The sequence below is a fragment of the Conger conger genome, chromosome 13 (assembly GCF_963514075.1).
Source record: "Conger conger chromosome 13, fConCon1.1, whole genome shotgun sequence".
Classification (NCBI taxonomy): Eukaryota; Metazoa; Chordata; class Actinopteri; order Anguilliformes; family Congridae; genus Conger; species Conger conger.
The window spans coordinates 19977837-19998685 of record NC_083772.1 but is presented as its reverse complement, the minus strand read 5'-3'; the positions used below and the strand labels follow the sequence as shown (position 1 = coordinate 19998685).

The window sequence follows — 20849 nt, the reverse complement described above, 5'->3', positions numbered from 1 at the left end:
AAGCTAACATTAGATCATGAACTTAGGTGTTTGTGCAGGTGATCACAGGCAAATGAACTCAACGGTATGGATGCAGCCACTGTAGTACCCCCCAGTGTCCAAGAGAGGGCACTATAGTACACTGTACATCTGTTTCAGATTATTTACTCATAGTAGGATCAACTTTAGGGATCAATACAATATGTTCACAAAAAGTCTGTATTGCGTTTTGTATGTTTGTATGTTTGAAATAATAAAGGGACAAAACCCATACTTCAAATTAAGATCTTAATCAAAGTGAACACAGCCTGTCAGTCAGAAATAAGCAGGAAATGTTTGTGATGTTTCATCCTGTTTTTTTGGAATGTGATATAAATTTTCTGCAGAGACAGAGAGGATGGGAGGCGGAATCTGGAGAACCCGTTTGAGTCCAAGCCCAATGTACAGCAGCTAGGTCTGCTGCACAGAGCATTTCAAAAATCTTAATATTATTCAGCTACTGTCAACATGAGTCACAAAACAGGAAAAAGCCCCAAGATAAACTAAAATAATTACTGTAGAAATGATAAACGTGATGCTTTTTGTCTTTTATTGCCCATTACCTACAATAAGAGTGTCTGCTAAATAATGTAATGTAATGTGTCCATTGTTAAAAGATTGGATAATCAGGAGATGACAAAAAATTGAATATTTGTCATTTGCTGTTATCCGAAGAACGCTTCAGAATAAATCAGAGCTACTCGAGTCTCTTCGGGCCACATTGCTACACCCAAGTGGTCAGGGTTGTCCGTTTAGTCAAACCACCGGTCTGATGCCAAATATATATACATTATGAGGATAGGAAGCTACGGCTACTCATAACGCGTGTTATTTATGTATGTCAGTAGAAACGTGCAGCTTTAAGTGACCGTAGTGTAAACCCAAAGTACATGCTTGACTAAGACTGCCTTAAGGTAAATTCAAACGGGGAGATAGCTAATAGTTGACGTTAGCTCAGCAGTCAGGGGACAACAATGCATACTGCACACAGCGAGTACTGCAGGTTTCCGAAAACCGGTTTGTCCTGACACAAAACGTTGGCAAGGAACACGAACCTCGTGATTTATGTCGGTTATTATGTGTTATGTATAGCATCGCATAGTAGACTAGCTGTCTTTCTAAAGGACTGGCTGATTATGTGGCTTTCATTTCCATTGCTACCTGGCTAGCTAGATTGTAGTTTCCCCGTAAACTAACTTCCTTCCTGGTTGCGTCTTCCCGGATCACGTGAGTCCCTTGAAGTTAGTTCACTGTCGCCCTGCAAAACACCAGGGTCTCGCTTCTTTCACCCGCGCCGCGCATTCAAAACTTATGAGCAGTATGTTCAGCTTTGAATTAAGGACTGCTACAGGACCCTTCATCACGGCCATCGTTTGTGTTGTACTTCTGTTAGGCTCGCTGCATGTGCTTGCCTTGAAGACACAACTGCTGTCTTCACACAGCATAGGTCATGGCATTCCAAACAGCCTGTCTTATAAGACCTACTATTTTGACCAGAAGGTAAGTGCATTTCATGTACAGTAGATTGACAATTCAGCGAATGAAAGACAATTTTACAGCGAACTCACTTAAATTACATCTTCGATATTTTTTTGTGTGAAATAGCTATTAGTTGAACCATCTGTCAGGCCTTTGGTTATTCATTCTGCTTCATTTATGGTGGTCATGTAATGCTTATTTATTTGGTCAGTTCCATATTTTCACAGTTCTCAATTGTATTGTCACATCTTTGTGTGAACCGGCAGTTGAAGATCATTGTGGAAAATGAAGTTGTCACTTAATTCAAACCCTATAGCTGTGTTCTGTTTTCTTTTGCAGAACATAGATAATATCTCAAGATAAGATTTTGTGAATTGCACATAAATATCCAACATAAGCATAATCCACCAGAACCCTCCTATATCTAAAATAATATCTGCTCTCTAAGTGCAATTTTTATTATTATTATATTTTAATATATTCTCCAATAATTGATAATACACCAACTACAGTGCTCACTTCCTGTACCAAATTTATTTGTTTCTGCTGAACTCATTAGTAGACTTCTGGTTTTGAAAGGATTTCCTTAATTTTTCTATATACTGGACCGCGACAGTACTGATTTTGTATTGTCTGCGAAGACGGTCAGGATTTCCTGTTGTACTGTGAGTGGGAAAGCAGCCAAACTGCCTCTCTCCCTGCTCGTAGTATCCCTTCCTCTGTCTGCGGCTTTTACACAGTGTGAAGATTGAGAACAATAAAATAACAACTACTGATCACACACTGCCAGTGGTGGCATGTGGAAAAGGGCTGTCTGCATGTTTATTGAAAGGTCCCATATTGTGTATTTTCCAGTGTTTTATTTTAGGTCATGGTATACATAAGAATGCATTGTGTGGTTTAAAGTACCAAAACGATCTTTACCCAGTTTTAAATGTCCATTCTCTAGCGCCTCTCATGAGCTTTACCAAGAACATGCTGTTTTAGTGACTGTGTCTTTAAGGCTCATTGACATCAATGGACCTCGGTTCTGATTGGCTGGCTAGCTTCAACTAACTGAACGCCGTCTGTGTCGAGCGCTTGGATTTGTTTCGGCTCCAAGGTGGGCTGTGCTGAAGCAAACGAGCGCATAGTTATGATTTCAGTACATCACGAAATTCCAAACAGCTCGTTTAAATGCAAATTTTCTTCATACGGATCGCCTTTATTTATTTGTGGACTGTACGTTATGATACTTTCACAATTTATTCTTTTTTATAGCACCTTCAAATCCTTTATAACCCAAATAGCAAGGGGAATGTCATTTCCCACAATATGGGACCTTTTAAAGGTATAATATGTAATTTCGGACTAACGGTCAAGAGAGGAACATACGCTCAAACCACAACGCTGTTTATCTCACCCCTTCTCTGTGAATGCGCTGTTGAAACGCCATTGGCTGCTGCAATTAGAACCAATTTTCCAACCAATGAGCTTGAATTTATTATTATTGAACTGTGCAGCAATATCAGTATTTTGGGTTTGACAGGTAAAACGGCTAGATGTCTTAAAATGATGTGCATGTCAGCAGAATGAGGAAAAACTAGGCAGTCCACACTCAGAAATAAAGTGACAGAGGAGGAACATTTTTGTTCTTCAAGGATGAAATGTACCCTGAAAGTACTGTAATATTCTTTCTAGGTGCAGAAACAATAATTTGCCATTATTTGGCACTTTTCATACCGTTATTTCTGATTGTATATGTACATGTAAGCCTTATTTTTAGATTTGTGTCTCTAGATTTTAGATTCATCTTCAGCGTAAATGTGGGCCTGCCTGCTTTGTTTCATTCCCTGAGGGAAGGCCTGTTTTTTTTGTTTTGGCTGTAAAGCTGAGTAATCTTAATTACAGCTGAACCTTGGCATGCTCTGCCTAGGCCTTTGTTTTGCAGCAGCACTTCTGCTTGTGCAGGAGCTGAAGAAGAGTGAAGCTCTTTCCTGTCTTTGTGAAGCTCTTCCCCCCCCCCCGTGTTTTTGAACCGCAACCGCAGCAAAAACACAGAATCGCCAGCGAGATGGCTGCCAGCCTTTCCCTTCAGTGATATTCAGACAAAGTGTTACATCTCATTAAAGGCTACGGCTAAATGCAGTCGAGCGAAGAAGAAATTGCATGTTCTCAGGGGTAAATAAGATCTTTTTCACACTTAGGTAAGGAGATTTTGTTTTCTCAAGCATATGATATTACAGGAATTCAGTCATTTTGGATGTGAATGCTGAATAGATTTTCTGGCATATCCTGCTGTCCATTTTTAAACATTTTGGGGGATGTTTCTTTTTTGGGGGGTAATTGCAATTGATCTACCAGTTGTTAAAAGGAGGAAATCCTCTTGGCAACAGACTGCCTTCAAGGCCAAAAGAGAGTGGGAAGTCCCATTGTAGCAGGACTACAAAAGACTAAACCATAACATTTCACCACAAAGATTATTTTGCTTAATTGAATATTATACTCCTTGTGAAAAATGATGTGTTTTCCCCTCTAGCCAGTTACTTATTGTTTATTTTGATCACATTATTCTCAAACCATGCTTTTCATCTTATCTTAAGGTGCATTTTAAAGAAAAACTGAGTATATAATCAGAAATAAAAATAAAAATAAATTTGCCTAGGGAAAAACAGAGAACCTGTCTCATTGCATTATGGGAAATATCGGGGTTTATGGGGTTCTTCTCCCTGCCTAAAACTACAGAGACAGGACTATTAGGCCCTATATGGACAGACTGCCTCAGCTTGTTAAATTCAGTCCTGATTCTGGATTTCCCCTTGGTTTCTACCACATGTCCATGTAGGTTTTCATTTCCTCCTGACACACGGTCTCATGAAGACTGAGCTTTATTTGCATGCTGTGGTGAAAAATACTGTTCAGCTGAAACAAAACCAGAAGGAAGGGAGACGCAAGGGCTGTGAATGCTTTCAGTGGAGCATGATCTGCTCGAAGCGTACGCATGGCTTTTCACTCTGTTTGCCAGCAATGACTCACGCTCTAACCCATTTAAGACATGTTTGTCCGAGTGTACATTACAGATGTTGTAGAAATAGGTAGCCTACAAAAGAAATCAGCAGGAAATATACATTTAAAGTTGTTTTAAGTACGTTGGGTCGACAGATTTTTCCAGTGCACCATTGTAGAGTCTTAACAACATCTGGAACATTTTGGGAGGAATATGACACCCCTCTGAAAAAAGGAAAGTGTGTCAGTTCAGTCTTGGGTTGATAGAAGTGGAACATTTTTGAAGAATGTTCCATAAATGCTCCAGTGGGTTCAGATCTGGTGACTGAGAAGGCCATGACATAATGTGTCATGATCCTCATACTAATGGCGTGACTATTTGTAGGCATAGTCAGGCTCCTATCTGCAGGAATGACTTAATGTGTGGTGAAAACTACTGGGTAACATTTAGCAGTTGTTGACGTTGAGCTCGACTTACAAGAGTACGCCAAACTTTGCCAGGCCAAAAGTGTGCCCACACACCATGACAGAACCACCAGAATTCTTAACGGGTGTTTTTGACTCTGTTTCAAGTCCCTTTAGCGCCCTCTACGGTCTGTTGAAAACATGGACAAGTTGCGGTTTCATTGTTCACCACCAGATGGCACTATTACAGCCCTTTTCAGAACTCTTAGAGGAGGGGTCCTTTGGAAGTTCATTCTCATGATTAGACTACTAAGAAAAGAGTGAACTCTCTCCCTGTTTAATTTGTGGTGATCAGTTTTTTTCTCTTCTGCAAGCCCGATAACAAACACAAATTAATATGTAAATGACATCGTAGCTTAGAGAGAGTAAGCGGAAAGTAATATCTGTGTGTGTTACAGATATAGGAACGGTGTTGTGTAACTTAAGTGTCTTTCAGTATTGATTGTATCATGTGGCAAAATGCATGATCTCACATGTATTCATATGATTTTCACATGACTCTATAGTCTGCTGGCACAAGCAAAAATGAATGTATGCCTAAACAGAGCTTTAGGAAGTATGGGGGGGGGGGGGTATGGATATTACAGTTACAGAAAAGTCACCGGATAAATGTAGCGCAAAGTACAGTGCAATAGAAATCAGTTTACATAATGTCTCTTTCGAGCAGTGCACACTGGTTTCTGTTTGACTCGATTCCAGGGATTGATGCAGCAGGAAGAATGAACACATTCAAAGTTTGAAAATCTTTTTTGTTGTCATTGGCTCATAAAAAAATCTGGCTCTTGAGAAGGGGGTTTGGGGCCTTTCAGTAGAGGCTATTGGGTGGATTTCAAGTGGGGGACGTCTCCTTAGTGCAACACAGCGGTGTCTTTGGGCTCGCCGCTCTGTGAAGTTATCTGTTTTTTTCCCTTCCTTCAGAAAGCCAAGGGGGGAAGATTATTGCGGAAAGGGAAGACACTCGGTAATTTGATGAAAGGATATTACAGAGCTGTTGCTAAAGCGGAACTAATGCGCCTTCCCTCAAACTGGCTCCGGAGTTTTTATACAAATTGAGGCTAATTATCCTCCCGTCCAACCGTGGGGTCGCCCTGACACAATGCGGGCGTGGCGCAGGGCCAGAGGACCAAACACACATTGCGATTGGCTGGATCTCCTGCAGGTTCCCCTGCGATTGGTTGGGTCCCTTGCAGGTTCTCCTATGATTGGCTGGATCACCTGCAGGGTCCCCTTTGATTGGCTGGATCGCTTGCAGGGTCCCCTTTGATTGGCCAGATCACCTTCAGAGTCCCATGCGATTGGCTGGATTCCCTGCGGGTTCCCCTGCAATTGGCCAGATCTCCTGCTAGAAACCACACTCAATGTCAGCGCACAGTAATAGTAAAGTATAGTTGAGTCAAAGAGGCTTGTTTTGGATGCAAAATGTGGCAAGTGAAATATGAGGATGTCAGAAATGTTATCCCCTCAACAGTGGTGTGATGAGTAAAATATGATTAGACTGTAATAGGGTGTAGTTTTCCTTTGAGATAAATCTAATACTTGCTGTACAGATGGCATTGTGAGTAATGAGCCCTGTTATGTCCAATATGAGGAAATACTTGGTGTATTATTGGATAAACAGTCATGTTCGATTGTATTTGCTTTTGTCGGCCACAGTTTATTTAACACAGTAGGCTTTCAGATCAGCCTGTTTGGGCTTGTCTGTCTATCTTGTCATCAGTTAATTAGGTGCTTTTTTGTAAAGTCATGGCAAATTGAATTCAATATACATAAGTCAATGTTCTACATGTGGGAAATAATGTTGAAAAATACTTTTTGTTTATCAAAGCCTTTCAGGTTCAAGTCAATGTGCAGTAGCAGTAAAAAAGGCCAATGGGATGCAGGGATACATAGCCAAGAGTATTTAGTTTAAATCTAAGAAACTTATACTCATCTTATACAATACCTTTATCAGACCACCCTTCAGAGTATTGTGCAGTTCTGGGGACTGTACTATAAGAAAGATATAGAGGCCCTGGAAAAGGTTCAAAGAAGGGCAACCAGATTGATCTCATGAATAAAAGATTATGAGGAAAGATTTAAGATGCTTAATCTCTTTAGGCTTAGTAGAAAGGAGACTTAAGGGAGATTTGATTAAGGCTTTTAAATTCATTAAAGGGATAAAGAAAGTGAACTAAGTGTAAATTAGCAAAGGATAAAGTCTACACAGACCTTAAGTATTTTTTTCAGATGGAGGGTGGTCACTGTATAGGAAAATCTTGTCTTTTCAAGACCAGGGTTGATAAGTCAGTGGTTCGAAGGGGGTTTGATAAAAGCATAGGTATATATATTTTTTTCCAATAAAATATATACCTATGTTTTGAAGAAATCATATTTTATTTTTCCAATTACGAAGGGTTCGGTGAATGCACTGATCAAGCTTGCAGGGTTCAGTACCTCCAATAAGGTTAAGAACCACTGTGCTAGATACTGTATTAGACAAACTATGCAGTAGGTACAGATTTGTGGTAGGACAAGGCAAGCATTGCTGGGCTGAATGGCCTCTTCTCATCATTATGTTATGTTATGTATCGATACATCTATGCTTTGCTCTGCTGTAGATCGACCACTTTGGATTTCTGGGTGATGCCACATTCAAGCAGAGGTATCTCGTCAGCGACCAGCATTGGCACCAGGACAACGGCCCAATCCTGTTCTACACTGGGAACGAGGGGGACATCACATGGTTCTGCAATAACACAGTAATGACCTCCTTCTGTCCTTCAATCACTGAACAAATAGATGTACACGGCTGGGACCCATTCAAGGTCAAATCCAGAGGAAACATTACCTCATGGGGTTCAATAAAGTATATCTTCTTCTTTAATGTGTCCCCTGTTAAAATGGTGGCCTGGGATGCTCATTGGGCTAAAGCACTGTGCTGTGGTGCATGGATGAGCCTCATGGTGTCTGATCTGGCCTGCTTGTGTTCACAGGGCTTCATGTGGGACGTGTCAGAGGAGCTGGGTGCCATGTTGGTGTTCGCTGAGCATCGATACTATGGAGAGTCCCTGCCCTTTGGACAGGAGTCCTACAGCGTAAGTACAGTCACCACGACCATAGAGGTAACATTACAGAAGATTATGTTCACCTCTGTCACAAAGTCATTGACAATAATCTGAAATTCACAAAGGTCTTGTTGTTATTTGCAAATTGTTGCCCAATTCCAGCTAATTTAATTTCTATTTCTTTCTGGATAAGCTTGTGCTAAATCATTACATTTATGTGGAAGGTGTTGGTCTGGGCAGCAGAATTGGGCTGATTAGGGCCTGAGCTAGTTCCCCTGCCCAGACCAGCCATGTCCACAACTACATTTACATGACATTATATGGATTTAACAGAGGCTGTTATGCAGAGTAGTTTATAATATCAGTTCTCTCATTTCTCTTAGAAATTTGTTTTGCTTTAAAGGCAGTTCTCATTTCTCCTAAACATTTGTGTTGCTTTAAGGGCAGTTCTCTCATTTCTCCTAGACATGTGTCTTGCTTTAAAGGTACTTCTCTAATTTCTCCTAGACGTGTGTCTTGCTTTAAAGGCAGTTGTCTCATTTCTCCTCAACGTTTCTGTTGCTTTAAAGGCAGTTGTCTCATTTCTCCTCAACGTTTCTGTTGCTTTAAAGGCAGTTCTCTCATTTCTCCTAGATGTTTCTGTTGCTTTAAAGGCAGTTCTCTCATTTCTCCTAGATGTTTCTGTTGCTTTAAAGGCAGTTCTCTCATTTCTCCTAGATGTTTCTGTTGCTTTAAAGGCAGTTCTTTCATTTCTCCTAGATGTTTCTGTTGCGTTAAAGGCAGTTCTCTCAGTTCTCTGAATCACTGAGTGCTGCTGCATTGTGGGTGTTCTCCTCTTCTCTAGGACGCTAAGCACCTGAACTACCTGACGTCGGAGCAGGCCCTGGCGGATTTCGCGGTGCTGATAAAGGCGCTAAAGGGCACCGTCCCGGGGGCCCGGAACAGTCCGGTGATCGCCATCGGAGGCTCGTACGGCGGGATGCTGTCGGCCTGGATGAGGATGAAATACCCCCACGTCGTCGTTGGGTGAGAAGCCACACCACTGCTGTAATAAACTTCTGCTTCTGCAAGTAAACATCAACCACGTTACATTTAATCATTCACTCTCACATTGACAGCCACCTAAACATGCTCCAATTCATTAGGCTTAAAGATTCTCAGCTTTGTGTTTGTGTTTGTGTTGTGTTCAGTCAGAGTGGTCTTTTCATGTGAAGGCGTTATCGTTCCTGATTATGGGGTGAATAACCGTGGCACATTTTGTTTCAGTGCTCTGGCTGCCTCTGCTCCTATCTGGCAGTTTACAGACATGGTGCCTTGTGGCGCCTTCCACAAGATCGTAACGGATGACTTCCGCAACGGTGGAAAAGGCTGTGAAGAGAGCATCCGAAGATCGTGGAAGGCTATCGACAACGTCACCTCCACAGGTGCGTCGCCCTGGATCATGGGACATTCTGTGGAACTCAAGTTGTCTTGAAATCATTACTTGTGACAGCCATTTAGATTTACTGCATTGTAATTCATCACATTTTAGGGGCAGCCTGTAGCAGGGAGCTGTAGCCTAATGGCTAAGGTACATGACTGGGTAAATCCCTGGTGTAGCCGTGATCAGCTGTGAGCCCTTGAGCAAAGCCCTTAACGCCACATTGCTCCAGGGGGGATTGTTTCCTGCTTAAGTCTAGTCAACTCTAGTCTAGTCTAGTCGCTGTGGAAAAAAGTGTCAGCTAAATAACATGCAATGTAATAATTTAAGAATTTCATTCATATACTATGTTTCTGCCTTTTACTACAAGCAAAATATATATATAATATATATATACTCTGTTTGTTGTCATGAAATATTAACTTCAGCTATGTCATTAGCTATTAGATAATACTAAAAAAGTGTAAACTGATTGTGAACCAGAGTCACTGTCCGGTGAATCTAAAAGTGAACATTCTGAACATTCTGAAGGCATTTGCCCCTGTACTTATATTTGGAAATAGCCCAGTTTCATGGGAATCTTTCTTCCCTAGAAGTAAAAAATAATCCTTGAAAATCTCACCTTGATCCACAAAATATTTTTGGAATGTGATCAAAATGTAAATATGATTTGAGCGGGAACCCTCTGTAACCCTGAGCACTTGGAGTATTCATAGAATTTACTTTCCTTGCCCTGTCAGCGGACCTCAAGTTCATATCTAGGCCAAATATTTAATCTAAAATACTTCATACCCTTTCGACACCAGTACAATCCCTGAAAATTTCTGACAATTCATCTATACCCACAAAATATATAAACTTCGTATTATGATGATATTTTTACATTACATGTTATTTGGCTGACGCTTTTATCCAAAGTGACAATGTGGGGTTTAAGGGCCATGCTCAAGGGCCCAGCAGCTGTGCAGATCTTATTGTGGCTACACCGGGTTGTGTTACCTCCTTGAAAGCTCTTGGGCATCTATGTGGTCCTCAGATGTTAGCATATTTCAGACACACACATACCTGGTCTGTTACCTCTTTCCCTTCCCCCCCCAGCCGAAGGCCTCCAGTGGCTGTCGAGCGAGTTCAGCCTCTGCGTGCCTCTCAAAAACAAGATGGAGGCTGCAGCTTTCAAGGCCTGGCTCCAGGAGACCTGGGTCAATCTGGCCATGGTTGATTACCCGTACGAGGCCAACTTCCTCCAACCTCTTCCCAGGTGGCCCATTAAGGTAAATTAAGCTAGAGCTACACACAGTTTCAATGTGTACACTTTTGTTTATCAAAAAATGTATCATGCTACATAATTATTATTTTTAAAATAAATTTATCATTACATTTTTGAATTATATAATCTAGCATTTCTTAAAGTAAAACTTTTTTGTTGGTGTGAAAAGCCCAATCCTGCTCCAGGGTTGCAGTTTAGGTAAGACACACAGAGGTGTGGTGATTTCGTGCTGTTGGGCTGGGAGTGGAGATACACAGCGGAGTGGTGATTTGGTGCTACTGGGCTGGGAGTGGAGACACACAGCAGAGAGGAGATTTGGAGGTGCCAGCCTGGGAGTGGGTAGTGTATGCAGGCTGATGGGTGGTGTAAGCAGTTTAGGTAGGAGGAGTGTTGATTTGGAGGTGCTGGGAGTGGAGACACAGAGGAGTGGAGATTTGGAGGTGCTGGGAGTGGAGACACACAGAGGAGTGGATTTTGAGGTGCTGGGAGTGGAGACACAGAGGAGTGGTGATTTGGAGGTGCTGTGCTAGGAGTGGAGACACAGAGGAGTGGTGATTTGGAGGTGCTGGGAGTGGAGACAGAGGAGTGGTGATTTGGAGGTGCTGGGAGTGGAGACACAGAGGAGTGGTGATTTGGAGGTGCTGTGCTAGGAGTGGAGACACAGAGAAGTGGTGATTTGGAGGTGCTGGGAGTGGAGACAGAGAGGAGTGGTGATTTGGAGGTGCTGTGCTAGGAGTGGAGACACAGAGGAGTGGTGATTTGGAGGTGCTGGGAGTGGGTAATGAATGCGGCCCGATGGGTGGTGTAAGTGGTTTAGGCCGCGGCGCACAGAGGGGCTTTTTAATGACAAAGCTAATGTGATTATGTGAGTGGCTGAGAGAAGGGGGCAGCGGGGGCTCGGCAGAGGGGATCTGTTGGCTGAGCTGAATGTATGGGGCTTAATCCTGCCTGAAGAGAGGGGGAAGATGCCTCACGGAGCAATGGCTTTTTTTTTTTCACTGAGTAAATCTGGGGTAGGACATGTCTGTAGCTCTCCTCCCCCCTGCTCCCCTCCTCCTCTGCAGGACCTACACAAAAAAAGGGGCTTAGTAACAAATCTCTGTCCTCCCAGAGAGCCACGCCTCGTTCCAGCCAACTGTGAAGAACCGACTCAGCTCTGAAAGACCCCAAAAATCGAGAAACCGCAGCGCATCATATACCATCATGACATTCACAGCTGTAGCCAAAGAATCAACTACACGTCAAATAAACATAATAGTCTAAAGTAAAGTGGTGTAGAGTTTGCCCACATGTATTTTAAATTAAATGGCCCATTCATTCATTAACGTAATCTTTAAGCAAACCTGCCTTGTTCTTTGCCTGATTTCCTTACAACGCGCTTTGCTCAATTCCATTTGCAAATTGTAGTTTGATGTCAGAATCACCTTTATTCGTCAAGGTAAATTACATGTACTCGGAATTTTAATTGGTGTTCTTCGTGCAGCTCAGTACAGTACAATAACTGAACAGAAAACGCCTATAAACAGAATACAGTGTGAAATACAGCAGTGAATGCAAGACGTGCAATACAATATACAATACATATACAATATACAATATACAATAAATACAAAAACACAACATATGTATGTTTGGAATGCCAGGAAATGTGTCGGAAACGGGTTCGAATGTAAACAGCCCGTATCAGCTTCTGCCCGAAAACATTGGACCAGTGTTGTCCAGGCCCGTTTCGGGGATCATGGACATCTGAAAAAGCAACACTCAAATATTTATCAAATGGCGAACATGCGTCGGGTATGGCCAGAGTTAAAGACTCCCTATCGTGACAACACCACTGTCCACAAACCGCCTCCCTAGCAACACCCAACATGGCGATGGCAACAAAGAAGAGTGTATTGTCTCTTGTGTGACATCATACCCAATAGTAAATTGATGAAGTGTCTTCACTATTTAATTTGTAGATGGTCCCCCATTCACCTTTTGGCACAGTTTTCAATCTGGCATTGTTTCTGCCAATAAGATGCAGGCCTGCATGTGCCGACGTGAAGGGGGAGGAGCATAATGAGCTGAAGAGGAGAGGAGAAAGTGGTTGATGAAAAGACGAAAGAAGTCCGATGTGATAAGTGTTTGGAGGGTCACTTAAAGCGCACAAAGGGTCTATTATCCTAAAAGATTAAACTCACGGAATGTATTTGGTTGGACCTACCGTGGGTTTGTAAATCCGCCTCGTGAGGGCCCTCTGCTTTTGTCTGCTTTGTACATCCAATCACTTTCCCTGAGTTTGATGTTTTCCATCATTATGTGTCTGTGGAACATAATGCATGTTTGTTCACACGAGGTCACATTCTGCCAGCGAACATGGTTGTAAAGGGAAAAAGAAACATTTTCATAATTTGAGAAATCAGGCAGTTTCCCTGAGAGAAACTTGCAATCAACCCAGTCCATTACACTCACTAAGCTCATGGCTACTATTATGGGTGTCACCAGGGATTTTAGGCACAATGAAAATTGAGCTCCACCAACCCAGAAAATCCTGTATTTTAATATTTTAAAATTATGTAATATCTAATTTTTTTTTCTCCGGTTTGGGTCCCTAAGCCGATTTATACTTCGTCGCATACCCTTGCGACAAGTGTCATATGATGAAAATTACACATTTTTAACTGAAACCTTTTCTCAGTGTCTTGCACCTGTAGAATCTTGTTATGTCATGGACCCAGTCATACTTTGTCACGCAGCGTTGATTGTACAGCCATCTTGTAGAGACAACAGAGCCCTTATCACCGACCTTCACCAAAGTATAAATGCTAAACGTCCTGCGCCACTTTCAATTTTGTAGTGCGTCACAAGAGCTGTGCAACAAAGTATAAATCAGGCTTTCGAATTATCCTAACTGCCCTCCTCCGTATATAAAAAGTAATTTCATCCAAAGAGACTTACAGTTGATTAGACTAAGCCGGTGTCAGTCCCCCCAGAGCAATGTGGGCTTAAGGGCCATGTTCAAGGGCCCTACAGCTGCACGGATCTAATTGTGGCTACACAGGGGCTTGATATGACCGTGTAGTGCCGTAGGCTGCTTGTGATCCTGTCTGTCTCTACTCGAGTCAATGTAAGGGGTTTTTGGTCTGTGTGTCTGCAGGTGGTGTGCCAACATCTAACTCACCCAACAGCCCCAGAACAGCAGCTTCTGCAGGACATCTCTGGAGCTGCGAAGGTGTACTACAATTACACAGGAGACGCTCAATGCCTCAACATGTCTCAGACAGCCACAGGAAGCCTGGGTTTCAGGGGCTGGTACTACCAGGTATGGTCATCCTTCTGGTGTCTAAACCAGGCAGCGGTTTAGTGCGTATTTGTTTTTGGATTCAAATGTGTTTCTATTCTTTACTGAGCTTATCTGGTGTATTGGAACCTATGATATACTCAAAAAAAAAAGAAAAATGAAATAACTCCTCCTTCTGGTACTCTTAGTTAGCTAAATTGCATCAGGTAAGATCAATCAAGCACAGAAATGAATTTGAATCCAAAATAATTACGTCATTGACCTAGGTTTTTGTTGAATTATGTTTTCAGAAATGATCTTGGACTTTGCCAGGTCAAGTGTGTGTGAGGAAAATGTCTATAAATGGCTGGCCCAGAGTACAGGAGGACCTTTTTTGAAGCGAGGAGAGACAGACCTGTTTTTATTGTCCCGTTTCCAGGCCTGTACGGAGATGGTTATGCCCATGTGCACAGATGGAGTTCACGACATGTTTGAGCCCCAGGGGTGGGATTTCGGAGCGTTCTCCGAGGAATGTCAGGCTCTGTTCGGAGTGAAACCGAGGGCGGACTGGGCTGACACCGTCTATGGGGGAAGAACATCAAGTCTCACAGCAACATCATCTTTAGGTAAGTATCAACTCACAACAACATCTTTAGGTAAGCGTAGACTCACAGCAACATCACCTTTAGATAAACACCCACTCCACTCTGCGATTCTGTAATGAACCGGCTTCACTTCTTTCTTTGTTTACTTCTTAATCTCCCAACAGCATTCTTAGACGTGAAAAAACATGATTATTCAATTATTGGGTTTTTTTTTCTTGTTGAGCTGAAAGTGGTCGTGCTCCTTTACTGAATTAACTGCCTCCTTTGGAAACTTAGTTTGCTTTTATGTGCTCACCTTGTTCTGAATGAACAATTTTATGCAAATGTATTCAAAAGCACTTCCGTTTACGTGCTTCAGTTTACAGACTTATTCCTCTCTGGATAAAAGATGGATCAACTGGGTGTGGGGACTCTGAAAATATTCCTGAAACGACAAAAGCCTTTAAAAAAAAAGATGAAAAAGATCCTTTAAAAAGCAGAGATTTTCTTTTGTGAATGTGGGAACGTAAAGGGGCGGGTCTTGGCACGCCTGCGCGTTTGATTGGCCCAGAGCCCGAGGCTCTTTTTTGCTGGGGTTTGTTTTTTGGCTCTTTCAAGCACAGCGGGAATGATGCTTCATGTTAGCGGGTCTGTGTTGACATTCAAAAGGCTTTCTCCATCGCACAGAGGAAGCTAAAACGCTTAAAGGGCGCCGTATTAAAAAAATATGAACGCTTCGGAGACTTTGCAGAGACTCAAAGCTTCCCTGAAATTAGAAGACAAAGAAGTTTTTTTACATTCTCACCTCTCACATCACTAATTTGAAGAGAAAATGTGGAACAAAACTAAACTTCATTGTTAAATGGGTGTATGAGCTGACTAAGTCTGCCTGGGTTTAGTGCTTGCATATGAGGGTATTTTGAAAACAAATTCTGATATTGTTGCCTGGAATATCTTCAGCAGAGAACATTTTACACTGACAAAACACCTTTCCCCCAGTTTGGGCTCATAAATTCAGTTACAGTTCAAGTAACACTGAAGGTATTATTGCTGGTTTAAATGTATTAGGTTTAAATGTAACTGAAACTAAAATTGCTGCTTGCATTTTGTACATTTTTTATTATCCCACAAGAGGTGTTTTTACTTCCTTGTGAGACAGAAAGCCAAACTTGCCCATTATGCATAATAAAAATATAAAGAAATCCCCACTCTGCGATCGCTTCTCCTCCCACAACCCACGCCCCATCCATTCATGATTAGGGGCGACATGGCTCAGGCAGTAAGAGCAGTCGTCTTGGCAGTCGGAGGGTTGCCTGTTCGATCCCCCGCCTGGGCTGTGTCGAAGTGTCCCTGAGCAAGACACCTAACCCCTAAATGCTCCTGACGAGCTGGTCGGTGCATTGCATGGCAGCCAATCGCCGTTGGTGTGTGTGTGTGTGTGTGTATGAATGGGTGAATGAGAAGCATTAATTGTACAGCGCTTTGGATAACGGCGCTATATAAATGCCAACCATTTACCATTTTACCATTTACCATTACATTCGCCTCAGTCTGGGATCAGTAACCTAGTGGCTAAGGTACATGACTGGAACCTGGAAGGTTGGTGGTTCAAGCTCCGGTGTAGCCACAATAAGATCTGCACAGCTGTTGGGCCCATGAGCAAGGCCCTTAACCCCACATTGCTCCTGGTGGGATTGTCCCCTTGCTTAGTCGAATCAATTGTAAGTCGCTCTGGATAAAAGCGTCAACTAAATAAGAAATAAAACCCTGGAGCCAAGCCAAACTTCTCTTACATATTATGACCCATGATGCTCTAGGTGGACGTCGATGCTAATGCAGGTCGAGTTGCTTTTCCTTGACGGCGACTCTGCTTAATCACTCCCCATCTGGTCCTGATGTAAAGGAGAGTCGCTGGCTTGTTAGCGCCCGTTAGCTCCCGTTAGCGCCAGCAGGTGCTCCCCTGCTGCGTGGGGTGTGAGACCCCAAGCGCGTGCCTCCTGTTCGCCTCACCTCTCCGCTAATTAGTTATTAGCCACATTTACATTGGGCCATTCCGCAGCTGCTCTGTCGCAGCTACGTTTGTTTTACATGTAATCTTTTTAATTTTTATGCAGCTGGGTATTTTACTGACACTTTTTAGCTCAACTAGCTCACTCAAGGGTACATGGCTAGTGTTTCTGCTGCAGGCATGAGCTGTATTTAATCAAGCGTATATTTGAAATATGTATTTGCATGTCTGCAATATGGATTGCTGTCCTCGTTTTTGTATTGTTTCATTTACTCCTGTGATGGTAGTATATAGGTACATTTTTGGAGATGTTTTTTAACAAAATACTTTGTTTGTCATCCCTGCCCAGCTCAGAATTGGCCACTTTTTGAAAGAGTTTTCATCAAAATCCTACATCAGTATTTTGAATGGAATAGAATAGAATAGAATCCCACTGCTTTCAAATACCAGTAGTGGCTGTTACATCAGCATGAGAGCATTCAGTCAAGAACATTCTTGTGAGCTCACACCTTAAAGAGTTAAACCTGCAACCTCTTAGGCACAAAGCCAGTTCCCTAACCACAAAACTGCTCTGCCAACTGCGTATCCTAGCAACGGCGGCCTGGACCCTTGGTCGGGTGGTGGAGTAACCAAAAGCCTGTCGGACTCCCTGGTGGCCATCTTGATTCCGGATGGGGCCCATCACTTGGACCTGCGATACAACACAAACTACGACCCCCAGTCCGTCCTGGATGCCAGGGCCCTGGAGGTGAAGTACATGAAACTGTGGATCAAGCAGGCCGCAAACTCACCGTGAAATCATCCCTCTAATCATTGGATCACTCCTATCACTGCTCCCTGCTATCATAACCCCTCCCCCCAAACCCTGAAGCGACTTTCACCACCCCTCCCTGCGACCATAACCCCGCCTCCATGACACTGAGGCCACTCCCACCAACCCTCCCAGCCACTTGACCCAGCCTCCCACGTGCGGCCACACCCACCACCCCTCCCATCTACCATAACCCCACCCCCCTGACATTGAGGCCACACCCACCACCCCTCCCATCTACCATAACTCCACCCCCCCGACACTGAGGCCACGCCCACCACCCCTCCCATCTACCATAACCCCACCCCCCTGACAGTGAGGTCACACCCACCACCCCTCCCATCTACCATAACCCCACCCCCCTGACATTGAGGCCACACCCACCACCCCTCCCATCTACCATAACTCCACCCCCCCGACACTGAGGCCACGCCCACCACCCCTCCCATCTACCATAACCCCACCCCCCTGACTCTGAGGCCACTCCTACACCAACTATAGAATCAAATCTCGATTGTCAGGCTCCAAACCTTCCCTTCCCCTACTCTGAGCCTGACCAGACCTGGGTTACACTTTGATATGAATCGCTAATGTCCAAATCTCGGGGATGTGCTTTGCTAATAAACTAGCGGTCAGTTCATTCTTCTTATGAAATGGGATCTTGATGGTGTCGTTGGAAGCTGCAATACAAGTTAATCACAAAAGCTGTCTAAAATGTGGTCGAACCAATCAGTGTTTTATGATCCGCATCACATCTCATGTTTTATTGGTATTGCTTACAGGATGGTTTCTCTTGGCTCTTTCCTTGCTCTGTAGATTTCCGCATGATCTATTGACTCATTGGAACAGATGCGATGAGTCATCGATGATGTCAGATTTATTTACAGTTGGCTAGTGTAATAGCTAGCTTAATTTTCCCTCTGTTTTTACTTTTGTTTTAACATTTTACTTTTGGAATCTTTGCACATTTTTGAATTGCACTAGGGTTAATGAAGTAAGAATATTATCATATACTGTACATAATGGTTTTTGGATTTATCCTTATTTTATATTGTTGCAAATTTATTTTCATTTTCAGTGAAATTTTTACCTCTAAAATGGTAGTATTCTCAAAATTACTTTATTTTGATTTTAGTTTTTGTTTTTCCCCACTTCAGTATATGTTGACATGCTGAAATGTATGCATGATGCAAATCCATGTTTGTCATCTTCTTAATGCATAGTTTACATTTGAATTGTAACCATGTCAAATACAATTGAAAACTTCAGGGATTTTGGAAAAAACTAAATCAACGAGTATTACAGTTACAGTAAGACAGTTGTAACACATATTTGTCGCTTTTAGATGTGTAGATTCTGTTCTTTGTAAATTGTGTGAATTTAGTCATTTGAGATTCTGAGAGCTACCAGAAATGTTCTGTTCTGTGAGTCTGTATCTTTCTCAATGATCTTCAAATTAATGTGCTGTTTATATATATGAGCATTTCTGCTCTGGGGCTGGACCCAAAACATTTTTTTTACACTCTTTGGCAATAATGAAGTAATTTGTTATTCTGACAGATGTGATTAAAAGAACCATCTTTCCTCTCTCGTTCGCTTGTTTTAATGCATTTGTTAGAGATTGGTGTATTTAGACTTCAGTGTGAAATTAACCTGCTAATTCTAGTTAATTACCTTAAAATGACTGTTGTTCTAATGCCTGTCCTCTGCACACTTGATAATTTTATCTTCAGGTTAACAACACTTTTCTTCTCTTCTTGCTTTTGGGGATTTTGTTCCTCGTCTGCTGATGTTTTGTGTTTGCTTTTGGGGATTTTGTTCCTCATTTTGTGTTCTTCATCGCCCTTAACAATAGGAGTGTGGAAAACAAAGCATTGTGTGTGTGTGTGTGTGTGTGTGTGGCATTTTGATTTTGCTAGCCACCGCGTGCGCACTGCGAGCATTCTCCATGGCGATGGTCGTGGCGGTGAAGTGGAAGAGGGGTTTTTCCCGCTGATAAGCGGAGATAAAGCGGCACTAACATTGGGATGCGCTAATTGTGCTAAATGGTTTTGTGAGCCTATTGAAGCCCGGACAAAGGGGTGTCGCCCGTCTCTCGGGAATAACTTTTCACTGCTTCCCCACCCCCTTTGTTCCCGGGATAATGACTCGGCCCGGCGCAAACACAAATGTGCGGGCCCGCCATTTTAAACCATTAACCCATTATTCTGGGAGCCCCCATGGCATTTGAATATGGTATGTCATGTTTTTTTTTTTAGTTTTTGAAATACATTACATTTCAGAATAATACAATCCATTATGAAAAAGTAAAAATATATCAGTGCAATGTTTATGTATTGGACATTCTAGCCTTGGCCAAGAGTTAAATTCTGATCCAGAAAACCTTCTCTGCTGAAGAGTTTTCAATTTTCCAGGAGAGCCACCAACTCCCCATATCCACCTTTTTCTTCCAAAATGGGAGTTTTAAATAGTTTAGCTGGCTGTGATTCATCACGGGCTGAATTGAAATGTCTTATTGGGCCACTGAGTCCAGCTGTCTGCCTTCCTGGAGCTGTCACACAGCTCTAATATACAGGGTGAGGCCTGTCCTCCCCAGGGAACAGAGGTACTCACTGACCAGCTTATTCATCCCTTTACTTCCTTGTCCAGGCCTTGGGGTCATGTGCTGTTTCATTATTAGGGGAGAGGGTCACATGACCATGCCCATCGTCGGGGCAACCCCCGCCCATGGAGGGCGGCTCGGCCAACCACAGGTGATGTGCATATTCTGCTTCGCAGGCAGCTTTTACTTAATGTTTTTTTGATCAAATATATCTGTATCTACGTCACCGCGCAAGCTAGTTTGCTAAATCCATCGCGATTTGTTTTCTAGTTCTACACCCTGGTGCAAAATCCAACTACGACCAGCTTGAAATGACCAGCTACTAGCTGTTTCAAAACCTAGCTTGAGCAGTATTTTTTTTTTTTTTTCTTCCGGGCTTCACTGAGGGAGGGACGGTGCCGGGGCGGGGGTGCAGGAGCGACGCCCTCGGGCGAGGAAGCGGAGGCGCTTTTAGCGAGAGCGCCTCTGACCTCCCGTGTCCTTCCGAGGTTAGACTTAGTGCACGGCCCCTCCCACCCTTCTTGTGACTACAGCAGAAACAGGGTTCTGCGGAACAAGCGGGCGCGCTGCACAAAAGGGCCCATTGTTCGGCTGAAAAAAGCGGAGGAGTTCTGCTGCGTGTTCGAAAAGAAAAGTTGACTCCGGCAGCCTGGCAAACGCATATGTTACTGAGAGGAGTACGCAGCAACAACATGTTCATGGGACAACCTCGTTAATATTTAGGATTTTATTTATATTCCAAAGTTTTAAGGAACAGCATTCCATCACATCTACTTAGATAATAACTTTATCGCTATGTTATGTAAAGCACTTTACAGTAATTTTAAAAGAATGTGAAATAATAAGGCAAAACAAATACAATATATTCATCATAGAAAACACGAGTGGAGGATAAGAAATGGAT

The 20849-nt window shown here is 42.8% G+C and overlaps 1 protein-coding gene across 1 annotated transcript; it reads left to right on the top strand.

Annotated features, from left to right (window-relative positions):
- The first annotated feature begins 1060 nt into the window (after positions 1-1060).
- Positions 1061-18930, top strand: prcp (prolylcarboxypeptidase (angiotensinase C)). Its single transcript, XM_061218445.1, is given in 10 exon segments — positions 1061-1518; positions 7545-7685; positions 7920-8021; positions 8836-9017; positions 9258-9415; positions 10510-10682; positions 13818-13982; positions 14380-14530; positions 14533-14566; positions 17124-18930. Coding segments are annotated over 10 exon segments (1500 nt in total). The 5' UTR covers positions 1061-1329; the 3' UTR covers positions 17329-18930.
- The last annotated feature ends 1919 nt before the right edge of the window (positions 18931-20849 follow it).